This window comes from Schistocerca nitens, chromosome 12 (assembly GCF_023898315.1).
Source record: "Schistocerca nitens isolate TAMUIC-IGC-003100 chromosome 12, iqSchNite1.1, whole genome shotgun sequence".
Classification (NCBI taxonomy): domain Eukaryota; kingdom Metazoa; phylum Arthropoda; class Insecta; order Orthoptera; family Acrididae; genus Schistocerca; species Schistocerca nitens.
In genome coordinates, this window is record NC_064625.1 from 38175427 (window position 1) to 38203036 (window position 27610).

A 27610-nucleotide genomic window follows, 5' to 3' on the forward strand; every position below is an offset into this window, starting at 1 on the left:
TTATCTAAAGGGTTTTGGTGTGTCACAGCTCATCAATGTGGTAAAGATCTGGCAGAGTTACACACACAATAAGATGAAGATGGAAAATGGTGACTTAGAAATTGTGATGAGTCTTGGGTAAGGTGATGGTTTATCTCCTACCCTCTTCAGTTTTGTCCTTCATATCATCACACTTCAGTCTCTTAAACAGAACTTTGAAGGGATCAAAGTCAAAGAAGGTATCTAGCCTCTGCAGAGGATGCGTGCTTGAGCAGCTCTGAGGAGGAATTGAAACAAATGACCAGCCATTGGAGATGGCCACCAGCAAATTTGGGCTACTCTTAATCAAAGCCAAGGCAGATTACCTCATTATGAACTGTTGACAATGTCAGGATACTGGACAACTACAGTCACTGCATGTGGAAGATCGGTTCTGCAAGAGGATCAACCAATTTAAATAAATGGGAGCACTTTTCACCGAGAACTCATCATACAATGTAGAGATACATGCAGGAAACAAATCCTTCTACAGCCTAAACAACTGCTTCCTCTTGAGACTAGTTAAAATTTGGCTGTATAAAACTCTGATACAATTTTTGGTGCTATATGGCCATGAGAGACAGGGTATCTGAAAGCAGGACTTTCATAAATGTATCGTATTTGAGAGAAAAGTGCTGGGGAAGGTCTTTGGTCTGACGTTGAATACAAACATTGGTAAATGGAGGATCAGACACAACCACGAGCTACCAAGCGAGGTGGCACAGTGGTTAGCCCACTGAACTCGCATTTGGGAGGACGACAGTTAAAACCTGTGTCCGGCCATCACGATTTAGGTTTTCCACGATTTTCCCAAATCATTTCAGGCAAATGCCAGGATGGTCCCTTTGAAAGGGCATGGTTGTTTCCCTTCCCCATCCTTCTATAAACTGATGGGACCGAAACTTCACTGTTGAGTCCCCCCTCCCCTACCCCCCCTCCACCCCCTCTCAAAATCAACCAACAACCATGAACTAGACAAACTGTACTGAGGTGCCTATATAGCAAGAATAATCAGATGCAAGCGACTGCAGTGGGTTAGATGTGTGGCTCAGATAGAAGACAAGTGGTCACGGAAGCTCCTGGATTTCATTCCTGCAGGTAGGAGACATCTGGAAAGACCAAGGAAGAGGTGGAAGAAGTGCAACAGTTAGGGATAGATGTGGACAGATGGCAGCATTGGCTAGAAGACAATGGAAAAGGAAACTTGTAGCAGCACATGGTCCATTGCGCTTGATCACGTAAAAGTAGCATCTGTAGTGCACGTTTTTTATAGCTTATCCCTCAGAGTGTATTACTGTTCAGCAATGAAATACAGATGGTAAAATGTTCACACAAGAGTAGAAGTTTTTGAACTGTGGTGTGATTGCTGGAAATTGGATGGGTGGAGTGGATAACTGAGGTACAGAAGTGAATTGGGGAGAGGAAGGAATCTGTGCCACAGATTGACTGAAAGAGGAGAGAGGCTGGTAGGACATGTCCTGTGGCATCAAATGATAGTTGATTTGGTAATTGTGGGGGGTGGGGGTGGGGGGGAAGAAGGAGGGAAACTTGAAGAGAGAGACAAACTTGATTATAGTAAGTGTTCAAATAATTGTAGACTGCAATAGTAGGCTTGTAGAGGATAGACTAGAATAAAGAGCTGTATCAAACCAGTCTTCAAATGGAAAGCAATAATGACAACATCCCACAATGAGCATTCATCATTGGCTTTATTGCTAATGTTTCAAGAAATACTTAAAGATGCTTTAATTTCACCATTCTTGATCAGATACGTGTCCTGTTTTCAGAGAGCTCTCTTTAATTTCTTGACATAAATTCTGCACTGATTGTCAAATCTGAATTGCATAGGGGGAGGGCAGGGGGGGGGGGAGGATCACTCCCAGAAATATACTTTCCCACAAACCCCGTGGCCTCAGCCTTCACTAGTATCTGTCACCTACCTATCCTCTTCCCTGCTCCTGTTCCAGAGTTATATAATCTTCTACCGACTAGTTTTCCCCCTCGTCCCCACTTCTACTTCTCTCCTTTTCCACTCCTCCCCCCCCCCTCCCCCACCCTCACTGTCTCCTTGACAACTATCGATGGGTCTGGTTACTACTTCCAGTCATTGTTCTTATGGCCCTTTTCTGCAGTTTGAAAACTGTGTCTGTATTTTTTTGCCTTCAATCTCCAGGAAAAAACTCCCGTAGATAAGAATTGAGGTATGATGCCATAGGACATTGGTTGTTACAAACTGGTGTTAAAGGCCTAAGAACATAGCATGCTGATGACATTACTTTTGCCAGTACCTCTGTATTGTTCACTCCATGTTAGCTGAAAATCAATGTTGATTCCTAAAAACTTTGTGTTTGCTACATAATCGGTAGATTTATCACATATGCTCTTATAGTGACTGAGTTGCTTCTTCTCTTTATGCTGATCTGCATACTGTTCATTTGCTGTACATCAGAACTCTAGTTAGGGAAAGCAAATGACTGTAAGAATGTTTACAATTGAGCAATGTGTATAAATTAAGGTCTGTCCAATTTTCTGTTGAACTTTGATTAATTTCTTAAATAATTATGTCTTTGTTTATCTTCAAATATTCTGGGTCCGGTCTTACAATTTTTTTCTGTTCCTTGGAACTGGTCTAATTAGTACTTATAGCAAGTGATGGTCAGACTTGAAGAATCCATTGCATGTACTCACATTCAGAATGTCCTTTTATTTTTGCTTATGATGGCTATGTGATCTATTTGAAATTCTCCCCATATTTTTTTTTGGATATTTTCCATGTTGTGGGTTATTGTTTTGGCTTTTGAAATTGCATCTAATTCTATTACAGGGGTATGAGCCATAAGGTAAGGGATTGGGAGCAGGGGTTGTGTAAGAATGGACGAGTATATTGTGTACGTTCAGTGGGCAATGGAATACCACTCTGGGAGGGGTGGGAAGGATAGTGGGCAGGACATTTCTCGTTTCATGGTACGACAAGAGGTTATCAAAACCCTTGCGGAGAATGTAATTCAGTTGCTCCAGTCCTGGGTGGTACTGAGTTACAAGGTGAATGCTTCTCTACGGCTGGATGGGGGGCCTTTGAGAGGTGATGGGAGACTGGAAAGATAAGGCATGGGAGATTTGTTTTTGTACAAGGTTGGGAAGATAATTATGATCAGTGGAGGCTTCAGTGAGACCCTTGGTATATTTTGAGAGTGACTGCTCGTTACTGCAGATGCGACAACCACGGGTGGCTAGGCTGCACGGAAGGGAATTTTTGGTGGCAGCTGTCAAAGTGGAAATATTGCTGGTGGTTAGTAGGTATGATATGGACGGAGGTATGGATGTAGCCATCTTTGAGGTGGAGGTCAACATCTAGGAAGGTGGCTTGTTGGGTTGAGTAGGACCAGGTGAAGCAAATGGGGGAGAAGTTGTTGATGTTCTGGAGGAATGTGGATATGGTGCCCTCACCTTCGATCCAGTTAGCAAAGATGTCATCTATGAATCTGAACCAGGTGAGGGGTTTAGGATTCTGGGTTTCTAGGAAGGATTCCTATAGATGGCCCATAAACAGGTTGGCATAGAATGGTGCCATGCACGTGCCCATAGCCATACAACAGATTTGTTTGGAGGTAAGAAGTAATTGTGGGTGAGTATATAGTTGGTCATGGTGACTAGGAGGGAGGTTGTTGGCTCGGAATCTGTTGGGCGTTGGGAAAGGTAGAGTTCAATAGCGGTAAGGCCATGGGTATTAGGAATGTTAGTGTACAGGGAGGTGGCATCAATAGTGATGAGTAGGGCACAGTGTGGTAAAGGGACAGGAACTGTGGAGAGTCGGTGGAGGGAATGGTTGGTATCTTTTAAGTAGGAGGTTAGTTTCGGGGTAATGGGTTGAAGGTGTTGGTCTATGAGAGCAGAGATTCTCTCAGTGGGGGCACAGTAACCGGCCACAATGGGGCATCCTCTGTGGTTAGGTTTATGGACTTTAGGGGGCATGTAGAAAGTAGGGGTGCGGGGAGTGGTAGGGGTGAGTAGAGAGATGGACTCCAGTGAGACGTTCTGGGATGGGCCTAAGGATTTGAGTAGTGACTAGAGATCCTGCTGGATTACTCGAATGGGGTCGCTGTGGCAAGGTTTGTAGGTGGAAATATCTGGCAGTTGACAGAGTCCTTCCACCAGGTAATACTTGTGGTTCAAAATGACAATAGTGGAGCCTTTGTTTGCAGGTAGGATTATAAGGTGGGGATCACTTTTTGGTATTTTATGTGTTATTCCTCCCATGTCTTCCCAAAAATCTTCAACTTCTTGTGGTTTCTTCCTGTTGTAATCATTTGTTGGTGTGTGTGCATTGATGATTGTATATCTTTTGTTTCCTGATTTGAAGGTCATTGTAGAGATTCTTTCTGATACTGAATTGAAAACTAGGATGTTGTCGATGACTAATTTGTGAATCACAAATCCTGTGCTAAACATCACTGGTGTTCCTCCTCTGACAGCAAGTTTTCATTTGTATATGCTGTAGTTTCCTGTGCTGAAGTGGTTTTCATCTGTGAAACATGCCTCTTGTATTGTGAGGATTCTGATTTGAAATTTTTCCAGAATATTTGTAAACTGTTCGAGTTTGCCTATCGTCACAAGCGTATTTGTGTTACGCATGCTAATATAGAGATTGTGAAGAGGTTTTGAGACACTCCGATTCTCCTCCTCATGATGTTCCTGATTTTTCAGATCCCGATGACCAGGAAAGTCCAGTATATTTACTGGGGCCTGGGGTAGTGGATATTTTTCCTATTGTTCCATTGTGATTTTTGCAAGTTGAAGTTGGTTGTGATGATCTCTTTCAGAAATCATAAATGTTAAAGACTTGATTGTTGAGACCAAGACATATTTGTAGCAGCTCCATCAACTGGATGGACAGACACTGATCACTAGCCTCTGGATGCCAGAACAGATGCTGATGTGTTTAGACCTAAGTTAGTATTTGGTCCACCCGGGTATTTAATTTCCCCAGCACCACCCATATCTTGAAGGCTTTCCCCTGTCAGCCACATGCACCCTATGGGGTTCTAACAACCTCACCATTTATAGTTATATTTCTTTATACAGGAGCAAGCTAATACTGCAAAAAACATAATGACTACATTTGTTGTTTTCATTTCTAAAATTTTTTACCAGCTTATTGTACTGTCGTATATGCAATGTAATTTTTAAATGTACATATAAATGTATTTTTTGTTCAAACTGTTTTTCATAAATTTTTCTGTGGAATCGTAGCACTTATCAACTAAAAGTTTGTACAGTCATTGTTTCAGTGAGCCAAGCTCCATGTTAACTATATTCCTATTTAGTTCATTACATATCTTCAGTCCTGTATATACTTGGTCGAGGCAAACAGTTTTAATCTGTGTGTTGGAAGTTTGTAATGTTCTATGTGGTGAGTGCTATAATTGTACCTGAACTGGCAATTTTCAAGTGTATGGTGGGTATTGCAAACGAAAATCGACAAAATGTATAAAGAGTGAATGGTTAGTATCCTAAAATACCGTAACTTATGGCATGAATCTGTTTGTTGGATTGCACACGTTTTTGGTGATTTTCTTTTGAAGCATTATAACTCTTTTGTTGGCTGATTTTCCCTAGAACATTACCCAATAACTGACTAAAAGTGACTGCTGTAAAGTTCTTTTCTTGTGCTTATGTGAGTGATGCCACATGAAACACATAGCAGAAGCGTAACTGTTCAGTTTGTTTTTTTTCTACGAAATAAAACTGAACAGTCTTCTTAGCCCATGAGGAAATGTATTGCTGGGAATCAGTTTTAGACCTATCCCACTACTGTCTGTGCTGTTTCTTGATAAGGCTAAGTTTTGACTCTTGATTTGTATAAGACGCGGCAAGTTATATGGTTTTGGCAGAACTATTAGTGCCGTATTCTACACAGCGGCATAGCGCGCAGTTGCTGGCTTAGCTACTGTACTGGTACTGGGTGTTTTGTGTGGTACTGTACTGTTCTGTTGTGTACTAGGTCTAGTACGTACTATGAGTTGACGTAACCTCAGAGCTAGAAAACGTCAATACAGCCAGCACATAGTCGCCTACGCAGTTTAAACATCGATAACGTATACAAAGAGACAAGAGTGATAGACAAAGGAAACTGTTGTACAGTTAAGGTAACTCCGCAAATTTTCAGATACGGGTAGGCATTGTGCATGCCTAATACGTTTCTTCTATTGCACTTGCAGCTCTAATTAAAGTGTTCTATATTTACATTTGACAGTCAGTGTTGCCATTCGTTGTATTGAGAAGAAACGTCACAAGAATAATGGCCGCCAGTCTGCAGCTGTTAGCTGCTGCTTGTGGAGTGTTATGGTGAATTCTGTTGCGAAGGGAAGTGTTGATGGTTGAAATTATTGTTAAGTGCCTGCTTATATTGCGGTACTCGATTTAATCATGCAGTGCCAAAAATGATAAAGCATAGTGAATAATACGAAGAATTTCGTGGAGTCTCTTCTAATTTTTGCTAAGTGATTGGATCCCAACGTTTAAGACAATGGAGAAACAAAAACCAAAGCCAGTGAGTGAAACTAAATCATTTTACGTTCTAGTTTTACAGTTTTTTCTACAAATTAACGTTTCTTTGTTCTTAAATCCGTGTCTAAATCAGAATTAGCCTCAATATCGAATGGTTTATCGTTGTAAACATTCCGGTATTGTTGACATGGATGCCGTTTGTAAATATTGATACTCAACTCACGATAGAGTCATATGTAACGTCTGTTCTGATTTTAAACCGTTCATTCCTTGATCTTATTTCGTTTATGTAGATTTGTGTCAACTGTGCGGAACAATTGTGTTCTCATAACATTGATTTTTGTAATGGGTAATTTCAGGTGAAAAAGAAACAAACCAAGAGAATTGAAGAGGACTTTTTAGAGACTGACATTCCGGAATGCCCCAAATTGGAAGACTTCGATTACGACGCCCAGTCCAAACCTGCGAACCATGCATCATCTTCAAAAGAATCACAGAATGCAGACTCTGGTATTGAAGCTCAGAACATATCAAACATTGAAAGTGAAATATTTAATGCGAGTCAGGAGGACGTTGAAGCAGCGCAGGAAGCAGACGATCTGCCTCGAAATTATAAGAAGGAAAGAGAAAAGGCTAGTTCTGGAAGTACAGCCGAGTGTGCTGTTTCCACAACGGATGTTTCTATTGAACTATCAGACAGTGAACCGATGCCCTTTCAGGAAGGTGATACGATGTTGGACAAGGTGTCCAATGGCACAGAAATGAAGGAAATTCACTCATACCACCTGAGAGTGAGTCCTGATAAGAATGAGCAGGATACTAAGCTGGAATCGCCTTTACATACAACAGAGCGCCATGAGGAATCTCCAGCAAATGCTGTCACAAAGGTGAGCTTATTGGGTGCCTAGATCTATAAGATGACTGTGAAGTCAAGAAGTTAATCATGAGTAATGACTGTGTTTCACAATGATTTCTCTTCACTCCACACACTTCTATTTCTACTTTTTGCCTGCACCTTTCCATATAATTAAGTTATGAGGATAAAGTTATGTATTGGACATCTGAAATATTCGTTGTGGTAACAGACTGATCGATAGTGCAGCCCGAGCTTTAGGTTAGGTTTGAAGGCGACAGTTTCGTTGTAAGTGAACTAATGTGAAAGCAGAAAATCTGGTTGTGGTAACAAATTGACCAGTAGTGAAGCCTAATGTTTACATCAGTGCCACATTGATAATTGCAAGGGGTGTCCAATACATTAACTTTTAGCAGTTACCATGTTGTTGTTTTTTTAAATAGGCCCTACAAATTATTTTCATAGTTATTATTGTAAAGACAGTGTCATATTTAAAAATTAGTGTTTCCTCATTTCACACTGAACTGTTTCATGTACATAGTTTGCCTTTCAAAGGGAAAGAACTACTCTGTGACACTTCATTCTTTTATTTACACTTTAAAAACATTGCACGAAAACTGTCTAAAAGGGGAAAACTGTAATATATACTAGTTACTTACCATAGTTGCTCAGTTTGTTACATTTTCCATGGGTCATTTTGCATGATAGATTGTAATGATGTGGAATGAGTCACATTCACATTCACATTGCAAATTTGTACATAGGGTTACATTCTCAACATTTCTAAGATTTTTTTTTAATACAAAAAGAAAAAAGACTCACATGTGAGTTAGAAATTCCTATGCACTTCCTTTTATGCATTACAGAACATGAGTAGTTGTCAAGGAGAAATTTTCTCAGTTTATCAAATTTTACTTTACTGTCTGTCAAACATTTTATATCAGTGGGTAAGTGATCAAAAATTTTCATTGCAGCATTGTGCTAAAGACAACATTAATGTGGAGTAATGAATGTAATTTTTCCTTCTTGTATTGTAATTATGTAGCTCATTGTTCATTTTGAACCGTAGTGGATTATTTACAACAAACTTCATGAGTGTATAAAAATACTGCGAAGCAGTAATCAGAATGTCCTTAAAGAGATGTGTACAAGACAATCATGGGTCAGCACCACATATTGTTTTTTCAGCATGTTTTTGCACAATGAAGACTTTCTTTCTTGAAGATGAGTAACCCCAGACATATGACATTATTGAATGAAAATATTTAAAATATGTCAGCTTACTGATTTGTCTCTCCCCAAGATATGCAATGATTCTTAGTTGTCTTAGGAGTTCCAATCCCCCCCCCAATTTAAATTCTCATCAACATCGACCCCTCTGAATTTTGAAGTCTCTACTCTATTTATTATTTCCTCACCAAGTGTTACACTTATCACTGGTGTAGTGTGCAGAGCTGAATATATTGTGTCTTTTTAAAACTGAAGGCGAGAACATCCGCAGAAAACCAGTCACTGATTCTTTTGCTTAGATATGACATTATCCATTGGTTGGCTATACCATCAGTCCCATAAAACATCAATTTCTCTAGGAGAGTACTATGATTCACACGGTCAGATGCCTTAGAGAGGTCGCAAAAAGTACTGGGATTACGGAAGTGTTCGATTCCACCTGTCTGCTTTGACCCATAATGTCATCAATATGGCGGAAATGGCTAGTGTAAGCGTCTCAAATATGGCCCCATGATGTCACTACATACATATGGCAACAAACACGAAAATATGTATAAATAAGACAATAACACCTCGCTCCTAAAATACAATGAAACTAACGGGCCAACCGCAGGATACTGGGGGTTTTAGGGAGGGTACAAGCTAAATATAACAGTAAAATCAGACACTTCCCTTGACCTACATAGGTCAACCGCAGCTGTCGATACCAAAACAAAGGAAAATGGAATCAGACATTTCCCCTGATCACAGCTGACCATTCCAAAACACCAATACCTACACACAAAACTACGAAAATTAGAACTGGTCATTTCCCTTGACCTATATATGTCAACCATAGCTATTGATATGAAAAAACCCAACACCTACAACTATGAATAACAAAACCACAAAACACACACACACACACACACACACACACACAGACAGACACAGAAAGAGAGAGAGAGAGAGAGAGAGAGAGAGAGAGAGAGAGAGCACCATCAAACACAACAAACTCATAAACTCCGCGCCTTAATGACGTCACACAACATAACACCCTCACGCCATGGGTCAAAGCAGATGGGTGGAATCGGATGCTTCCATTGACCCAAAATACCAATTGGCATTATTTTATTATTTAATGCTTGTAAAATCTGGTGAGTGAATGTGTAATAGCATTTTATGACATTTTCAGTAGAGCAATCCTGAAATCTGATCTGCTAAAGATACTATTGTTGCTTAGGTGAGATACTATTCTAGAATACATCATCATCTGAAAAATTTTGGAGAATTTTGTCAGTGGCAAAAAGGCTTGGTATTTATTGATATCTCTATTATCACCTTTCTTAAAGAGGGGTTTAACAATGGCATATCTCAATCTCTCTGCAAAAATGCCTTGTGTTAGTGATGCAGTACATATTTCAGATAAGACAGGGCTTATTACATGGGAACAAATTTTTGGAAACACCATCAAAACCAGAAGAGCTTTCATATTTGAGAGAATTTATAATTTTCTTGATTTCAGAAGAAGAAGTTGATGATACATTCATATGACTGAATTTTATGAAAGTTACATTTTGAACACACTGCTGTGATTTTGCTCCTGAACTGTTTATCCCCATGTTTTCTCCTATATTTAAGAAATGTTTATTAAATGCATTGGCTATCTGTGACTCATAATTTAAAGCCTTTCCATTCAGTTCAGTAGTGATGCTGTCTTATCCTATTGCTGGTTGTCCTATCTCTCGTCTTACCATTCCATATAGTCTTAAGTGTGTTGTTGGAAGTACTGATTTCTGACAGTATGTGCATGATCTTTGATTTTTTAATAACATTCCTTAGTAATTTCGAACAGTTTTTGCGATGTGCAACTACTGCAGGAACCCTACTTGTTCTTGCCAAAAGATAAATTTCGTTTTTCCACTCATGAGATACTCCAATCTCTCTGAGTGATCTATGGTTTTCTACATGGCTGTTTAGTGTCTGTTCTGATTAGCTTATGTGGAAAGCTATTTTCAAATAATGATATGAAGTTATCAGAGAATACACTAAATTTTATGTTGGCATTTGTTTCATTATAAATTATGTCCCATGTTATCTCCTGTAAACTGTTCTTAAAATTATTTGTCATGGAATCATTAATTATTCTAACTGATTTCCACTGAAGAGTATGCGTGCTGTAAGGTGCTATGTTATTTGTCCTAATTAACTGTGCGTCATGAACAGAGAGAGCATTTGTTGCTGGGTGAATAGTTATTGTCTTACATTGAGCATCATCAAAGAAAACATTATCATTTAGGGTCCTTCTGTTTTTATCCACCGCTGTTGGAGAGACCAAATTTTAGGACCCAAATGAGATTTCCAGATCATTTGTCCTATCAGAATTGTGTAGAAAATCTACATTCAAGTCACCACAGACTGTTAACTGTTTGCTGCTGTGTGACAGATCCCACAGTAAGGAATCCAGATTCCTCGTAAACAGTTCAAAATTTTCAAGTGGGGATCTATATACAGTTACAATTAAAAGTGAACTATTTTTCAGCATTAATTCACAACCACACATTTCTGTGTGCTGATCACTACAAAACCTACTTGTCTCAATGCTGTCGAACTTGTGTTCTGTCTTAATGTGTGTAACAACTCCTCCTTTTCCTGCATTATTTCTGCATGAGTAACTTGGAATAGTAAAATTTTTATATGTAACTTAACTAACGCTGTGGTTCTGTGGTGCTCAGACTAGCACGGGACCTCTACCTTTTCATAGCTCTCTAAATTTTCCAGACAGACAAGAAGCTCTTATACATTATTACTCAGTGCTCCTACATTGTGATGGAACAAGCTACCCTTACTTTTCTGTGCATTATTAAGAATTTTGTGGAGCTCTTCTGTTATTTTTACCTCTTCCAAAACGCAGTGCCTGGATCCTTATTCCAACGTAAAAAAGGTGCCCCCTCTGACACCAGTAACCTCTGGTGTCTTGCTATGTGTGATGGTAGCCCCCATATACCGGGTGATCAAAAAGTCAGTATAAATTTGAAAACTGAGTAAATCACGGAATAATGTAGATAGAAAGGTACAAATTGACACACATGCTTGGAATGACATGGGGTTTTATTAGAACAAAAAAAAAAAAGAAAAAAAAAGTTCAAAATATGTTGACAGATGGCACTTCATCTGATCAGAATAGCAATAATTAGCATAACAAAGTAAGACAAAGCAAAGATGATGTTCTTTACAGGAAATGCTCAATATGTCCACCATCATTCCTCAACAATAGCTGTAGCCGAGGAATAATGTTGTGAACAGCACTGTAAAGCACGTCCAGAGTTACGGTGAGGCATTGGCGTTGGATGTTGTCTTTCAGCATCCCTAGAGATGTTGGTCGATCACGATACACTTGCGACTTTAGGTAACCCCAGAGCCAATAATCACATGGACTGAGGTCTAGGGACCTGGGAGGCCAAGTGTGACGAAAGTGGCGACTGAGCACACGATCATCACCAAAAGACACGCGCAAGAGATCTTTCACACGTCTAGCAATATGGGGTGGTTCTAATAAAACCCCATGTCATTCCAAGCATGTGTGTCAATTTTTACCTCTCTATCTACATTATTCCGTGGTTTATTAAGTTTCCAAATTTATACTGACTTTTTGATCACCCGGTATTATGTGCAAGCAGCTTAGTCAACCTCTCCCATTAAGCTGTAGGCCAGGTCTAGTATATTCCCATCTCTCAATTGTAGCAACTGGTACTGCCCCACATGAGATTTCATTTCAGTCAGCAGCTGCTAACATTGCTCACAGCAGTATTTACTTCAACTGGACGTGGCTCGGCCAGATCTCCACAAAACGCACAGTTATATGTGTAGCTGCTACTACTGTGATGTACAGTACACTGTTAGTGTGTGAAATATATGAAAACAATTTAAACAGTTCTTTGCATTTTTTGTGAGTCTGAAAACTGGCCTGTTTTTAGGAGTAAATGTTTGTTTGAACACATGTTCTTAGGGTGCAGTGAAAAGTGGTGTCAAAGGTTCTCCATATTTTTCACGTTTCCTACTCACTTGTTGATGGTGTGGTAGGGGATCTGTTGAATGTACTGATTTCAGCTTTGTACCATGGCATAATGATGATGTGGTATGTGATAACATGCACAACCAGAAGTAGGACAGATCACCAAGAGTATTTATTTTGCTTCTATGTTATTTTTTAAATGTAGGTTGTGGTGGTAAACTATCTTCCTTGGATCATTTACACAAAAAATCGTAACGGTGTGGAACGAGTCATTTTAACTTCCTTGGATCATTTACACAATAAATCGTAATGGTGTGGTACGAGTCATTTTACATTCACATCACAGTTTGTAAATATGATTACAAGCTGAACATTTATAAGTTTTGTTTGTCTTACTATAATTATTATTATTAAATATAGAGATTTGAGTTGCTAATTCCTATCCATCACCTATTAGAAATTACAATAATAGAAATTCTTCTGCAGAGCAGGAGGAGTTATAAAGGAGGAACTTTTTCAGTTTGTTTTCAAATTTTACTTTGCTGTCCATCAGACATTCTATATCCCTGGCTGAGTCATCAAAAATTTTAGCAGTGGCATTGTGCACTCCCCGCTGTGCTAATGACAAACTTTGTGTAGTAATTTTGTACATTCAAGCTGCAGTGGATTATTTACAATAAACTTCATATGGGAATAAATATACTGTGAAGCAGTAGTCAGACCGCCCAACTCCTTAAACAGATGTCTACAAGACAATTGTGGGTGAACACAACATATAATTCGTACAATACAATTTTGTGCAATGAAGACTTTCTTTGTTAAAGAGTTCAAATTCTCATGGTAACTGGCAAAATGCTGTGAGTAATGAACATAATGGGCAAGGGACACTACTTCGGTAGTGTGAAGATAATTTTAGGATTTGGGTCTGATATGAGGTGTGCTAGCAAAGTCCATACAGTTGCAATGACCACTATGCCTGGGTGGCTTAGCAGTCAGAGCATCTGCTTAATAAACAGGAGACCCCGGTTTGATTCCAGGTCTGACACAAATTTCAATTAATGCTCACTTGCAGCCAGTGTCTGTAACTCCTTTGAGTCTTAATCCCTAATCGCTGCTGGCTCAAAGAGAGATTAGATCATGTACATTTTTCCCTTTATTTGCATTGTAAAATCTTGCGCCTTGCCAAATTTCATGATTCTAGGTCAACAGATAGTACCCTAAAGGTTTTGATAAGTGAATTTCCGAATATCAAAATACGTTATGTAAATGGCCATATCTTTGGGTTGCATTGACTTGGAAGCCGAAAGATTTTACACTGTCAAGAGACAGTAGACCATAGTATGTGGCATAAATTCCGACATGACGCATCTTCCAGCTCCTGAGAAAAATGAGTCTTAACAGAATACAAACATCTCAAAAATGAGATCGACAGGAAGTGCAAAATGGCTAAGCAGGGATGGCTAGAGGACAAATGTAAGTATGTAGAGGCTATCTCAGTAGGGGTAAGACAGACACTGCCTACAAGAAAATTAAAGAGACCTTTGGAGAAAAGAGAACCACTTGCATGAATATCAAGAGCTCATTTGAAAACCCAGTTCTAAGTAAAGAAGGGAAAGCAGGAAGTTGGAAGCAGTATATAGAGGGTCTATACAAGGGCGATGTTCTTAAAGACAATATTATAGAAATGGAAGAGAATGTAGATGAAGATGAAATGGGAGATATGATACTGCATGAAGAGTTTGACAGAACACTGAAAGACCTGAGTCGAAACAAGGCCCTGTGAGTAGACAACATTCCATTAGAGCTGCTGACTGCCTTGGGAGAGCAAGTCCTGACAAAACTCTACCATCTGGTGAGCAAGATGTATGAGACAGGCGAAATGCCCTCAGACTTCAAGAAGAATATAATAATTCCAGTCCCAAAGAAAGCAGGTGTTGACAGATGTGAAAATTACCGAACTATCAGTTTAATAAGCCACTGCTGCAAAATACTAACACGAATTCCTTACAGACGAGTGGAAAAACTGATAGAAGCCGACCTAGGGGAAGATCAGTTTGGATTCTGTAGAAATGTTGGAACACGTGAGGCAATACTGACCCTACGACTTATTTTAGAAGATAGATTAAGGAAAGGCAAACCTACGTTTCTAGCATTTGTAGACTAAGAGAAAGCTTTTGACAATGTTGACTGGAATACTCTCTTTCAAATTCTGAAGGTGGCAGGGGTAAAATACAGGGAGCAAAAGACTATTTACAATTTGTACAGAAACCAGATGGCAGTTATAAGAGTCGAGGGGCACGAAAGGGAAGCAGTGGTTGGGAAGGGAGTGAGACGGGGTTGTAGCCTCTCCCCATTGTTATTCAATCTGTATATTGAGCAAGCAGTAAAGGAAACAAAAGAAAAATTCAGAGTTGGAATTAAAATTCATGGAGAAGAAATAAAAACTTTGAGGTTCGCCGATGACATTGTAATTCTGTCAGAGACAGCAAAGTATCTGGAAGAGCAGCTGAATGGAATGGACAGTGTCTTGAAAGGAGGATATGAAATGAACATCAACAAAAGCAAAACGAGGATAATGGAATGTAGTCAAAATAAGTTGGGTGATGCTGAGGGAATTAGATTAGGAAATGAGACACTTAAGGTAGTAAAGGAGTTCTGCTATTTGGGGATCAAAATAACTGATGATGGTCGAAGTAGAGAGAACATAAAATGTAGACTGGCAGTGGCAAGGAAAGCATTTCTGAAGAAAAGAAATTTGTTAACATCGAGTATAGATTTAAGTGTCAGGAAGTCGTTTCTGAAAGCATTTGTATGGAGTGTAGCCATGTATGGAAGTGAAACATGGACGACAAATAGTTTAGAGAAGAAGAGAATGAAAGCTTTCGATATGTGGTGCTGCAGAAGAATGCTGAAGATTAGATTGGTAGATCACATAACAAATGAGGAGGTATTGAATAGAATTGGAGAGAAGAGAAATTTGTGACACAACTTGATCAGAAGAAGGGATCGGTTGGTAGGACATATTCTGAGGCATCGAGGGATCACCAATTTAGTATTGGAGGGCAGCGTGGAGGGTAAAAATCACAGAGGGAGACCAAGAGATGAATACACTAAACAGATTCAGAAGGATGTAGGTTGCAGTAGGTACTGGGAGAGAAAGAAGCTTGCACAGGATAGAGTAGCATGGAGAGCTGCATCAAACCAGTCTCTGGACTGAAGACCACAACAACAACAACAACAACAACAACAACAACAGGCAGACAGACAAGTAAGTGACCTTATAAGGGTTCTGTTTTTACTGACTGAGGTATGGAACCCTAAAAATGGAGCCTTTCATCAATTTACTCTGGAGGGAACATAATTAGTATGCACCCAGGACTGAAAGGCTTGCCTTCATTGAGTGACAAAATTGCTTCAAAACACCAAGGTTACCTACTTCCAAATTATAAAATGGCATCCCTGTCTCGCACTGCATTTTCAGTTGTACACATCTAATAGCATGCTAGCCACCGCTTGAAGCAATATTGCATCTTTCCAGAAAGAAGCAATACAGCAGCCAGATCTGCAGCCAGTGGTGGCATCAGCTCCTCCAGAGTCTGAGGTGCCTCAGCACGCTCCTCCAGAAGTGCGTCCCTTCACGGAGGCGCAGTTGGTCGCCCTGTGCACCAACCCAGAACTGGAGGCGACAGAGGACGTGGCTGCCGAATTTGTGGACGCACAACTTCGGGGAGGTGGGGGGCGGCTGCAGCAGCACCCCCTCTACACGCTGCTCGTCAGCTACCTACGTGCACGACAGAGGCTCGCTGCCGCGTCTGCGGAGCTCGCCAACCTCGAGGACGAATGCCGGTACGTTAATTCTAGTCAGTGCGCGAGCGACAGCGTGCATTACCGAAGTGTTCCAGAATGCCATGCGTAAAAAGAGGATTTTCTTGGGGCTTGTTCCTTGAGTGCTATTAGTGATAGGAAGGTACAGTCAAACGATTTGGATAGTCCTTGGGCTAGGGATCATTTGTATACCCAATAAAAGGACGTCTTACTGAAACTGTCCTGCAGTACAGGGTCAAAGTTGTAATACACTCCTGGAAATGGAAAAAAGAACACATTGACACCGGTGTGTCAGACCCACCATACTTGCTCCGGACACTGCGAGAGGGCTGTACAAGCAATGATCACACGCACGGCACAGCGGACACACCAGGAACCGCGGTGTTGGCCGTCGAATGGCGCTAGCTGCGCAGCATTTGTGCACCGCCGCCGTCAGTGTCAGCCAGTTTGCCGTGGCATACGGAGCTCCATCGCAGTCTTTAACACTGGTAGCATGCCGCGACAGCGTGGACGTGAACCATATGTGCAGTTGACGGACTTTGAGCGAGGGCGTATAGTGGGCATGCGGGAGGCCGGGTGGACGTACCGCCGAATTGCTCAACACGTGGGGCGTGAGGTCTCCACAGTACATCGATGTTGTCGCCAGTGGTCGGCGGAAGGTGCACGTGCCCGTCGACCTGGGACCGGACCGCAGCGACGCACGGATGCACGCCAAGACCGTAGGATCCGACGCAGTGCCGTAGGGGACCGCACCGCCACTTCCCAGCAAATTAGGGACACTGTTGCTCCTGGGGTATCGGCGAGGACCATTCGCAACCGTCTCCATGAAGCTGGGCTACGGTCCCGCACACCGTTAGGCCGTCTTCCGCTCACGCCCCAACATCGTGCAGCCCGCCTCCAGTGGTGTCGCGACAGGTGTGAATGGAGGGACGAATGGAGACGTGTCGTCTTCAGCGATGAGAGTCGCTTCTGCCTTGGTGCCAATGATGGTCATATGCGTGTTTGGCGCCGTGCAGGTGAGCGCCACAATCAGGACTGCATACGACCGAGGCACACAGGGCCAACACCCGGCATCATGGTGTGGGGAGCGATCTCCTACACTGGCCGTACACCACTGGTGATCGTCGAGGGGACACTGAATAGTGCACGGTACATCCAAACCGTCATCAAACCCATCGTTCTACCATTCCTAGACCGGCAAGGGAACTTGCTGTTCCAACAGGACAATGCACGTCCGCATGTATCCCGTGCCACCCAACGTGCTCTAGAAGGTGTAAGTCAACTACCCTGGCCAGCAAGATCTCCGGATCTGTCCCCCATTGAGCATGTTTGGGACTGGATGAAGCGTCGTCTCACGCGGTCTGCACGTCCAGCACGAACGCTGGTCCAACTGAGGCGCCAGGTGCAAATGGCATGGCAAGCCGTTCCACAGGACTACATCCAGCATCTCTACGATCGTCTCCATGGGAGAATAGCAGCCTGCATTGCTGCGAAAGGTGGATATACACTGTACTAGTGCCGACATTGTGCATGCTCTGTTGCCTGTGTCTATGTGCCTGTGGTTCTGTCAGTGTGATCATGTGATGTATCTGACCCCAGGAATGTGTCAATAAAGTTTCCCCTTCCTGGGACAATGAATTCACGGTGTTCTTATTTCAATTTCCAGGAGTGTATTACGCATTTGCTCCAGCTTAAGCAAATAGAGCAAACTGTTGGTTCTTTTTGCATTATATTCGGTCTACAGTGTGCTTCATAGGTCTTATGGAGGCACCACTTAGTTCACAGGTGGTTCCTAGAATACCCTTAAAAAGCATTTTTCATTAGATATTGAAATGACTAACTGCAGTAAATTTCTCAATGGGATATTCTCAAGGAATTTATCTAGAAATGCCATTTTCCCATTTTCAATTATCTTTATCCTGTATTGAGAAACACCTCAAAAACGTGGATAGTTTTTGGGTACCAAAAGCAAGACAACTATGCATTGCAAATGGCTCAAATTTTTATAATGTATTCCTAAGATCCTGGTCTTGAACAACCTTGAAAATTTCTTGATATCTTTTTGTGTGTCTGAGGTACAGAGATTCACAGTTATCCTACTTGTACATAAAAAGTTTGCTTATAAAATCCAATGTGAGATGAAAACATAGTTTATAAGTGATGTAGCCCAGAGTACTATGCTGTAAAGTGTCTCAGTTATCATTCGAAGGGTTCTGGGAACCCCATATTGTAGTACTGAAGCCCACGCAAAATTTTTGGCCAAGTAAAATCTGGTCTGACGTCTAAAATTAGGTTTGCATTATTTCAGTTTCAGGTAAGTAAACTATCAAAATTTTACTGACCTGTAAAGTTCCTTTCATGTGAGTGAGATGCCGTGCTGTGGAGGTAAAAGAAGGGAACATGGAGGAAAATGCTTCTATCAGAACACAAAAAAGGTGAATATGCTACTATTTAAAAAAAAACTCTGACTGGAAAGCGGGGTACCAGTTGCCTCATTATTCTTCCCTCAACACGTTTCAAAATTATCCCAAAAATTTTGGCAAGTGAATATATTCACACTTTTTTATGCTGAGAGAGGAGGAGACAGTGGAACTGGGAGAGAGATGGAAAAATAATAAATTCTGAAAGTTAGTTGGTTGTGATACAGAAAGAGCAATGGACACAATGGCAGTGTGAGAGAAAGGGAGGGACAAAGTGGCAGAAGAACATAATTGACAGTGACAGAAAAAAGCTGGGAAAAGTGTGAAGCAGATAGTGCCAGTGGGAGAGGAATAAAGAGAAGGAGAAGTTGTAAATGCATGAGAGCCAGTGATAATGAGAAACAGAGTCCATGAAAATGAGGGAGAGAGAGTGCAGTGAGAAGAGACGGCAGCAGTGGGAAGGAATGAGTGAGGTAGTAGCAGTAAGAGAGAGAAAGGGCAAGACAGTGACAGTCAGAGGGGACAGTAACAGTAGGACAGAATGAAGGCGACTGTGGCTGAGAGATGGGAGACAGTGACAGTTAGAGAGACACAATGAGACAATGACAGTTGGTCTTAATGAATGAATGAGAGAGAATGGGCAAGTGGGTGTGGATGGGTGTGAGCGACTTAAAACAATGGTATAGTGTCTGTCACCAAGATTCAGTGTGGGGAACTTGTGGAGTGAGAGGTGAGTTGGATGTTGAAAAACGCGTGATTGTGTTCGCATCCCAAAATTTTTTGGAAAATTTTGAAATGTGCTGAGGAAGGTAGAATACGGCAACTGGTACCCCATTTTTTGGTCAGAGTCTTTTTTAAACAGGAGCATATTCGCCTATTTTGTGCTCCAGTAGGAGCATTTTTCTGCTGGCTCAGTTTATATAAATGTTCACTATATTTATGCCATAGAGTTATAGAGTGCCTACCCAGATCACGTCGTATGGTCTCCACGATATTTAAGCGAGCAGAGTTGTTGCCATCTATTTGCCGGTTGCTGATGACTGCTCGGGTTGGCGACCTATGTACATTGGCCACAACCTCCTCCATATATCTGCTCCTGTTGCTGTGCTTGCTGCGAGTGTAGGTGGTGGCAGCGGCGTCGACGTCCAGATGCCCACTGTGGCCACCAGTCTGTGCTGTCAGTGCTGGGTGCTGCCCTGTGTTGGGGACACTTCGCCTTTTCTCTGCTCAGTGCAGGATTCCACGCTTGGCCGAGTTGAAGGCCGCTATTTTTGTCGGTTAGAGAGTTGTGGACGACACAGTCTCGGAAGGGAATATATTGCCCAAGTCTTGTGTGTGGTTTTGTCCTAATTTATTGTTTGGCCATCTATGACCAAAACAGCCTTCCAACTGAGCTGAAGTACCTGGAGACAACATTCCAATGGAATAAGTGCATCAGCATGCAGACAAGGTATGCATTGACAGGTAAGTAGCCTGATAACACCGGAAGACACAGAGGATCACTAATCAGTAAAATGCTTCCAATTTGTTGGCAATATCATCAGAAAAGGCAGCATCATCATGGTATTACACAGAGCTTAATTTTGGCCAGAATGTGCTGGAATGGCATTTTGGCACCTCAGAGGGAATCTGGTTTTGAACTCACTGGAACATGTCGGCACTTGAGATTTAAAATAGTACACGTATATTAAATTGCAACGTAATTACTCATGTAATTTGCCGCTCTGCTGCCACCGGTGAATGAGACAATGGCTGACCAACATGACGCAGTGGACAAGGGCATGGGGTGATGAGGTACTGTGTATGAGGGAGCAAAGTGACACTGCTATGGGGACAGATGGTACCACCTGTTGTGTATAAAATCTTGTGGTTTTATTGTTGTGACTGTAAGCAATTATGTCTTAAAAGCCTATGTTTCAGAATAGTATTTTGTTAAAAATTATTTCTGATTGTAAGGTTTATTAAAAGTTTGCAAAAATCAAAACTTCAGATTTTTATGGATTTTGGAGGAGGGGAGAGAATAGTATTGTTGAAGAGGTGCGTTCTAGCCTCTAAAATTTTAGAAATCAAGCACTGGCACGACGTAGCATCAAATGTGTATTTCACCCACACCTTAAGACCTTGACACTACTAGGTTTAGTAAAGGATGATATAGTTCGCCAACCAGGGGTCTAAGGCATCCTCTCTCAATGCAGCAAGGCATACATTAGGAAAATTCTACACATAGTAGAAGAGAGGTGTTGTGAACATAGACACTGCACTGAATTAGGCCAGACTGCCAAATCAGGCATGGCCAACCACAGTATAAAAATTGACCACACTCTAAACTACAACAAAACCAAGATACTCGGGCAGTCTGCCGCCTCCTGAATTGTGTGATGAAAGAGGCCATTGAAACTATGCCCAAGACAGTCTAATTAACAAAGATAGTGGCTGACAACTAACTTGATTGTGGGTCCTGGCACCAAGCAGAGAAAAAGCAGAAGGTTGCTCTACTGTAGGGTCTGCACTCTGTATTGACAACATGGAGACTGAGGGCTGCATTTCACAGTTGGGGTTTGTCACCGGCACCAACGCAACACTCACTGCAGCTGCTGCATGGACAGTGACAGGAGCAGAGTGTTGGAGGGTGTAACAGCCAACATAAAAAAGGAAACACAAAAGAGTTATCCAAATGGGTCAGAAATTGGTAGACGTGATGCACATGCACAGACGAGCAAATGACTAAAATTTCAAAAAAAAAAAAAAAAAAAAAAAAAAAATTGGAAGAAGAAATGGAAAATCCAGGATGGATTGTGACACAAAAAAATTTAGATGATTTATTCGAGGGAAAGAGTTGCAGAAAATGAGCAAGTCAATAATGCGTTGCTTCACCTCTGGTCTTTATGCAAGCAGTTATTCGGCTTGGTATTGACTGATTCAGTTGTTGGATGTCCTTCTGAAGGATGTTGCACCAAATTCTGTACAGCTGGCATGTTAGATCATCAAAGTCCCAAGCTGGTTGGAGGGCCTTGCCCATAATGCTCCAAACATTCTCAGTTGGGGAGAGATCCAACAACCTTTCTGGCTGAGATGCTGTTTGTCAAGCACAAAGACAAGCAGCAGAAACTCTCACTGTGGGTGGTGGGCGAAGCTGTCACTGGGTGCGGGCAGGCACTATCTTGCTGAAATGTAAGTCCAATATGGCTTGCCATGAAGGGCAACAAAATGGCGCGTGGAATATTGTCATTATACCACTGTGCTGTAAGGTTACTAAGGATGGCATCCAAAGTGGTCTTGATTTGAAAAGAAATGCCAGACCAGACCTCTACTCCTGGTTGTTGGGTCATGTGGCAGACGACAGTCCAAGGCATCTCCAGATACATCTTCGGCATGGAATCTCATTGACTGGAGCAGAATTGTCTTCAGTCATGAGCGCCGCTTTGAATTGAGCTCCGATGACCTGCAGAGATGTATCTTGAGGTGCCCCAGACAGCGGTGAGATCCTAGCCTGCTGAAATATCATGGAGAAGTTATGACGTTATCCGGACAGGCACTCAAGGATTCCACTGGTTAGGAATATGTTGGGAAAACACCATATTACATATAATTGCAAAACTACGAGGACAGGCGGCAGTCTTATGTTTGTCTAGTGCATGAGAGATGGAAGTAGCCCTACAGTGTTGACACAGTAATCACATTGTAGGCAGTGTGACACACGTTTGTGAGTACTAACTGCAAGAACAATATTCCTGGATGCATCTGGATCTGGAGGCTGTCATCTCTGTGAGTTTGGTGATTATTGAGGAAAATATGATGTATGGAATATGAAACATGATGTATGGAAATGTAAGAACTCCAGTTTTGATACTTTACAGTACATGTACATCTACATCTATTCTCTGCAAACCACTTTGAAGTAGATGGCAGAGAGTATGTCCCATTGTACCAATTATTCCTCCTGTTCCATTCACATATGGAGTGGGGAAGCAAGATTTTTTAAATGCTGCTGTGCGTCCCATAATTAATCTAACTGTATCATCACTGTACCTATGTGAGCGATACATAGGGTGTTGTAGTTTATCCTTAGAGTCATAATTTAATTTTGTGAGTAAACTTTCTCGGGTTAGTTTACACGTATCTTGCAGAATCTACCAGTTCAGTTTCTTCAGTATCCCTATGACACTATCCCAAGGGTCAAACTAACCATTTGTGCTGTCCTTCCATGTATACATTCAGTATCCCCCATTAGCCCTCTCGAGCAATCTTCTAGAATGGATTGCAAAAGTGATTCGTAAGCAGCCTCCTCTGTAGACAGATTGTACTTCCCCAGTATTTTATCAATAAACCGAAGTCTACCACTTGCTTTACCCACAGCTGAACCTATGTAATCATTCCATTTCATTTCCCTACAAAGTATCTCGGGTATTTGTAAGAGTTGACCGATTCCAACTGTGACTCATTGATATACTACATTTACATTTCTGAACAGTTAAAGCAAGCTGACAATCTTTGCACCACTTAGAAATCTTATCAAAATCTGACTGAACATTTATGTAGCTTTCATTATAGATTACTGCATCATCTGCAAAAAGTCTGAGCTTACTATTAATATTGTCTGCAAGATCATTAATATACAGCACAAACAGCAATGGTTCCAACACACTTCCCTGGGGCAAACCCAAAGTTATTTATAAATATGACGATGACTCTCCATCCAAGATAAGATACTGCATCCTCCCTACCAAAAATTCTCAATTCAGTTACAAATTTCAGTTGGCACCCTATATGATCATACTTTTCACAGTAAATGTGGGTGTGGTACTGAGTCAAATGTTTTTTGAAAATCAAGAAACACTGCATCTACCTAACGGCCTCGATCCATGGCTTTCATAGTTAAGTGAGAAAAGTCCAAGTTGTCTTTGGTATGATTGACATTTTTGGTATCCATGCTTATTGGCATGGGGAAGGTCATTATGTTTGAGATACCTCATTATATTTGAACTTAGAATGTGTTCGAAGGTTCTAGAACAAATGAATGTCGAGGATACTGGACGATATACTACCCTTCTTGTAAACTGGTGTGACCTGTGCTTTCTTCCAACTGCTGGTCACCATTTTTTGTTCGAGGGAATGACAATAGATTATAGTTATAAAAGGGGCTAACTCAGCCAGAAATTCAGTATACGAGGGGAATCCTAAAAAAGAAAAGGAATTATTTTTTAAAAGCTCTATATTTTCAAATTGTTTACAAAGCCGTCTTACCTGCTTCAAAATACTCTACATTACAACTAATACTTTTGTCCCACCAGTAATTTCACCGTTCAAAACATTTTTTTTGTCATCTGTAGAAATGACTGACAGCACCTCCCTCGTGTTTTTTCTTGACTTCAGTGTTGTCAAATTTGTGTCATTTCATGCCACATTTCATGCATGGAAATAAGAAAAAGTTGTACAGAGGCAAATTGGGTGAGTAAGGTGCATGGGGCAGAGTAACCATGCCATTTTTAGCCAAAACCTGTCTGACAGAGATGGCTGTGCGTGCAGCTGCATTGTCGTGTTGAAAGAACTAGTCTCCCGTTTGCCACAAATCGGGTCTTTTTTGATGAACACTGTTGTGCAATCTCCTTAAAGCTTCCAAATAGAAGATTTGATTGATGGTCTGACCTGGGGGAACAAACTCTGAGTGAACTTGTGCCCTTGGCCTCAAAAAACCAAACCAGGATTGTTTTGATGTTTGACTTGACTTGACGACATTTTTTTGGGCGGAGTGACGATGACGTCTTCCATTGGCTTGACTGTTGTTTTGTTTCTGAGTCGTAACCATAGCACAATGACTCATCACCAGTAATGTCCTTTGACAGAAAAGCTGGATCAGTTTCAAACTGTTGTTTCAAAGCACAACATGTTTCAACTCAATGAACCAAGCTCCAAGATAACCCACTAATCTGTGACAGTTGATTGATGGTTTGTGAGCACACGGTGTCGAATTTTTTCAATATTTTTGTCAATACGGGTAGTTGATGGACATCCAGAATGAGGTTTGCCATCAGCTAACATGCTGCCATTTTTAAATCAAGCAAACCACTTGTACTCTAAGAGTTTTTCTCATAGCACCATCTTGATAGGCTGTTTTCAACATTAAAACAGTCTCAGCACCATTTTACTGATTAGAAAAGAAAATTTCACAGCTGCCAAAAAAACAAAAAGAAAGAAAGAAAAAAAAGAAGAAGAAAAACAGTGCTAGCGAAACGAATCACTGCAGATGAACAGAACAAGCCATGTCGACAATACAGGCGGTACTGAACTGGCAATGAGTTGCACTATACACGCCTTGCGGCAGAAATGTGTACTACACAAGCTCCGCCCATGACAGATTTTTTTTTTTTTTAACCCCCTTGTAGAATCTGACAGGGATTCTATCAGGCTCTGGAGCTTTGTTCAATTTAACAATCTCAGCTATTTTTCAACACCACTTACACTAACACTTCTTTCACTCGTCTCTGTAGCAGATTACCAGAGAGAAGTAGTCAACATTTCTTTCGTATTATAGAGTGTATTGTTCTCCGTTTAGAAGAGTTATGAAAAAATCAAAGAGCTTACATGTCTTGTTGGAGATCAATAATTGTAGAAATTAAATCAAAATAGTAAATATATCTAAAAACAAAGAAGATGTGACTTACCAAACGAAAGCGCTGGCAGGTTGATAGACACACAAACAAACACAAACATACACACAAAATTCTAGCTTTCGCAACAAGCAGTTGCTTCATCAGGAAAGAGGGAAGGAGAGGGAAAGAAGAAAGGATGTGGGTTTTAAGGGAGAGGGTAAGGAGTCATTCCAATCCCGGGAGCGGAAAGACTTACCTTAGGGGGGAAAAAGGACAGGTATACACTCGCGCACACACACACACACACACACACACACACATATCCATCCGCACATACACAGACACACCTAAGGAACGCAGTTAACATGGGAACAAAAAAGTCTTTCAGAAAACTAGATGGTCTAGTAATTAAAGATAATGACCAAATGTTACATATCTGCCCTGATAGTTGAGTGGTCAGCGTGACGGATTGCTGTTCTACGGGCCCGGGTTCAATTTCCGGATGGGTCGGAGATTTTTGCCACTCAGGGACTGGGTATTGTGTTGCCTCCATCATCATTTCATCCCCATCCGGCGCGCAGGTAGCCCAATGTGGCATAGAATGTAATAAGACCTCCACCAAGGTGGCCGGAGCTGCTCCGCAAGGGGCCTCCCGGCCAATGATGCCAAATGCTCATTTCCATTTACCAAATGTTGCATGACAAAAAAACCTGTAGCAAGTCTCTCTTAACAGTCACTTTCCAAACATAGCGGAGCACATCAAAAGTAACAGCTTTGCAGTCTAAACAACAATTACTACCACAAGTGTTCAGTCTATTTGAGACTGCTACAGCTTCTTCAAAGGAAATCAGGAGAATAATTACATTTTTTAAAAAGCAAAAATTGTTATTGATTTGATAACATTTACATCAGGATATTAAAAACATTTCAGTATTAACTTTCATCTCAAAAGCTTTGGAAAAGGAAATATACTGTGACCGAGACAAAAGCTCAGAAACGATTAAAGAACCTGCCGAGACTATACCGATCAACTTGGCAGTCGTCTACATCAGATCACTCAATGTGAACAGAAAGACAGATAGATAATAAGAGGAAAGTGGACAATGGAGATGTCATGGCAGGGAAACAAGTCCAAATGAGTAGTAGGTAGAGTGAAAACCAAACGTGTGGCGTAATCTGACACCAAAACAAATATTGTGTAATGATAACAATGCGAGAGGGAAGCAACTGTACAACTGAAGGCAGAGCTGCAGCATTGCAAGATCCATAGTGCTGCTGCGAGAACTAATCGGTTGCCAAGGTTGGCTCGGCATCATCTTACAGTGAGGTCAGTGCTGAGGCACGGCGATACTGGCACTTACAGCTGCAGAAGTGCCGCCTGGCAGTCAAGATCGAGGTCTGTGCCCTCCTGTCTGCTTTCGATGTCACCGGGCTGGATTACAGATCCCTCGTAGGGTGGAAAGTGTCCCAGACGATGCCTCAGAAGGTGAAATGGCGGCACGGTTGGTGTCCGGGTAACCCAGAGCATCCAGCACCGTGTCAGGATGCAGTGACGTACGTGTCATCGACTGCAGTTGCAGAGGTTGTGTGAAAACCTCTGCCTCCATGTCTGTGTCCACTGAAAACACCGCTGGTGTTCTGGAGCAGGCGTAATACTGGTGCGGTTGTTGGGAAAGAGGAGTTGTGGGGAATGTTTAAACTCACTGCAAATTGCACTCTGGAGACAATGTACCAAATAACTGTATTAAGGATGGCATATACACCCCGTGATTTAATAATCAGATTTGAAAAATGCTGAAGAAACAGAGGTTGTTGCACTCTTATTTGAAAAAAGAATGCACCAGTGTTGACAGGCAAAAGTTAATAAAAATAGTTGTGTCTGTAAGAAGAGCGATGTGCGAAGCCTACAACAGCTTACACCATCATACCTTAGTAGATGTTGCCGAGAACCCAAGAAAATTCTGGTTGTACGTAAAATCACTAAGGTTTTATCCAGTCACTTGTTAACCAGTCTAGTGTACAAAAAAAAAAAAAACCTGAACTTTTAAATTTTTTGGCATCTCTGGTGCAGAGGAGAAATTGAAAGAGTTGGAAATAAGTAAGTCTCCAGGTGCGATTGGAATCTGATTTGGTTTTCCAGAGAGTACTCTGTGGTGTTGGCGAATCTCTCACA

General features: G+C 41.4%; 1 protein-coding gene across 1 annotated transcript in view; it reads left to right on the plus strand.

The window, feature by feature from the left end:
* The first annotated feature begins 6350 nt into the window (after positions 1 to 6350).
* Positions 6351 to 27610, plus strand: part of LOC126214892 (ectopic P granules protein 5 homolog) — a 388516-nt gene continuing 367256 nt past the window's right edge. The window contains exons 1-3 of the mRNA XM_049941536.1: positions 6351 to 6568; positions 6885 to 7412; positions 16141 to 16448. Of these exons, the coding sequence (XP_049797493.1) occupies positions 6545 to 6568; positions 6885 to 7412; positions 16141 to 16448 (860 nt within the window). The 5' untranslated portion in view covers positions 6351 to 6544. The remainder of the gene's footprint in view (positions 6569 to 6884; positions 7413 to 16140; positions 16449 to 27610) is intronic.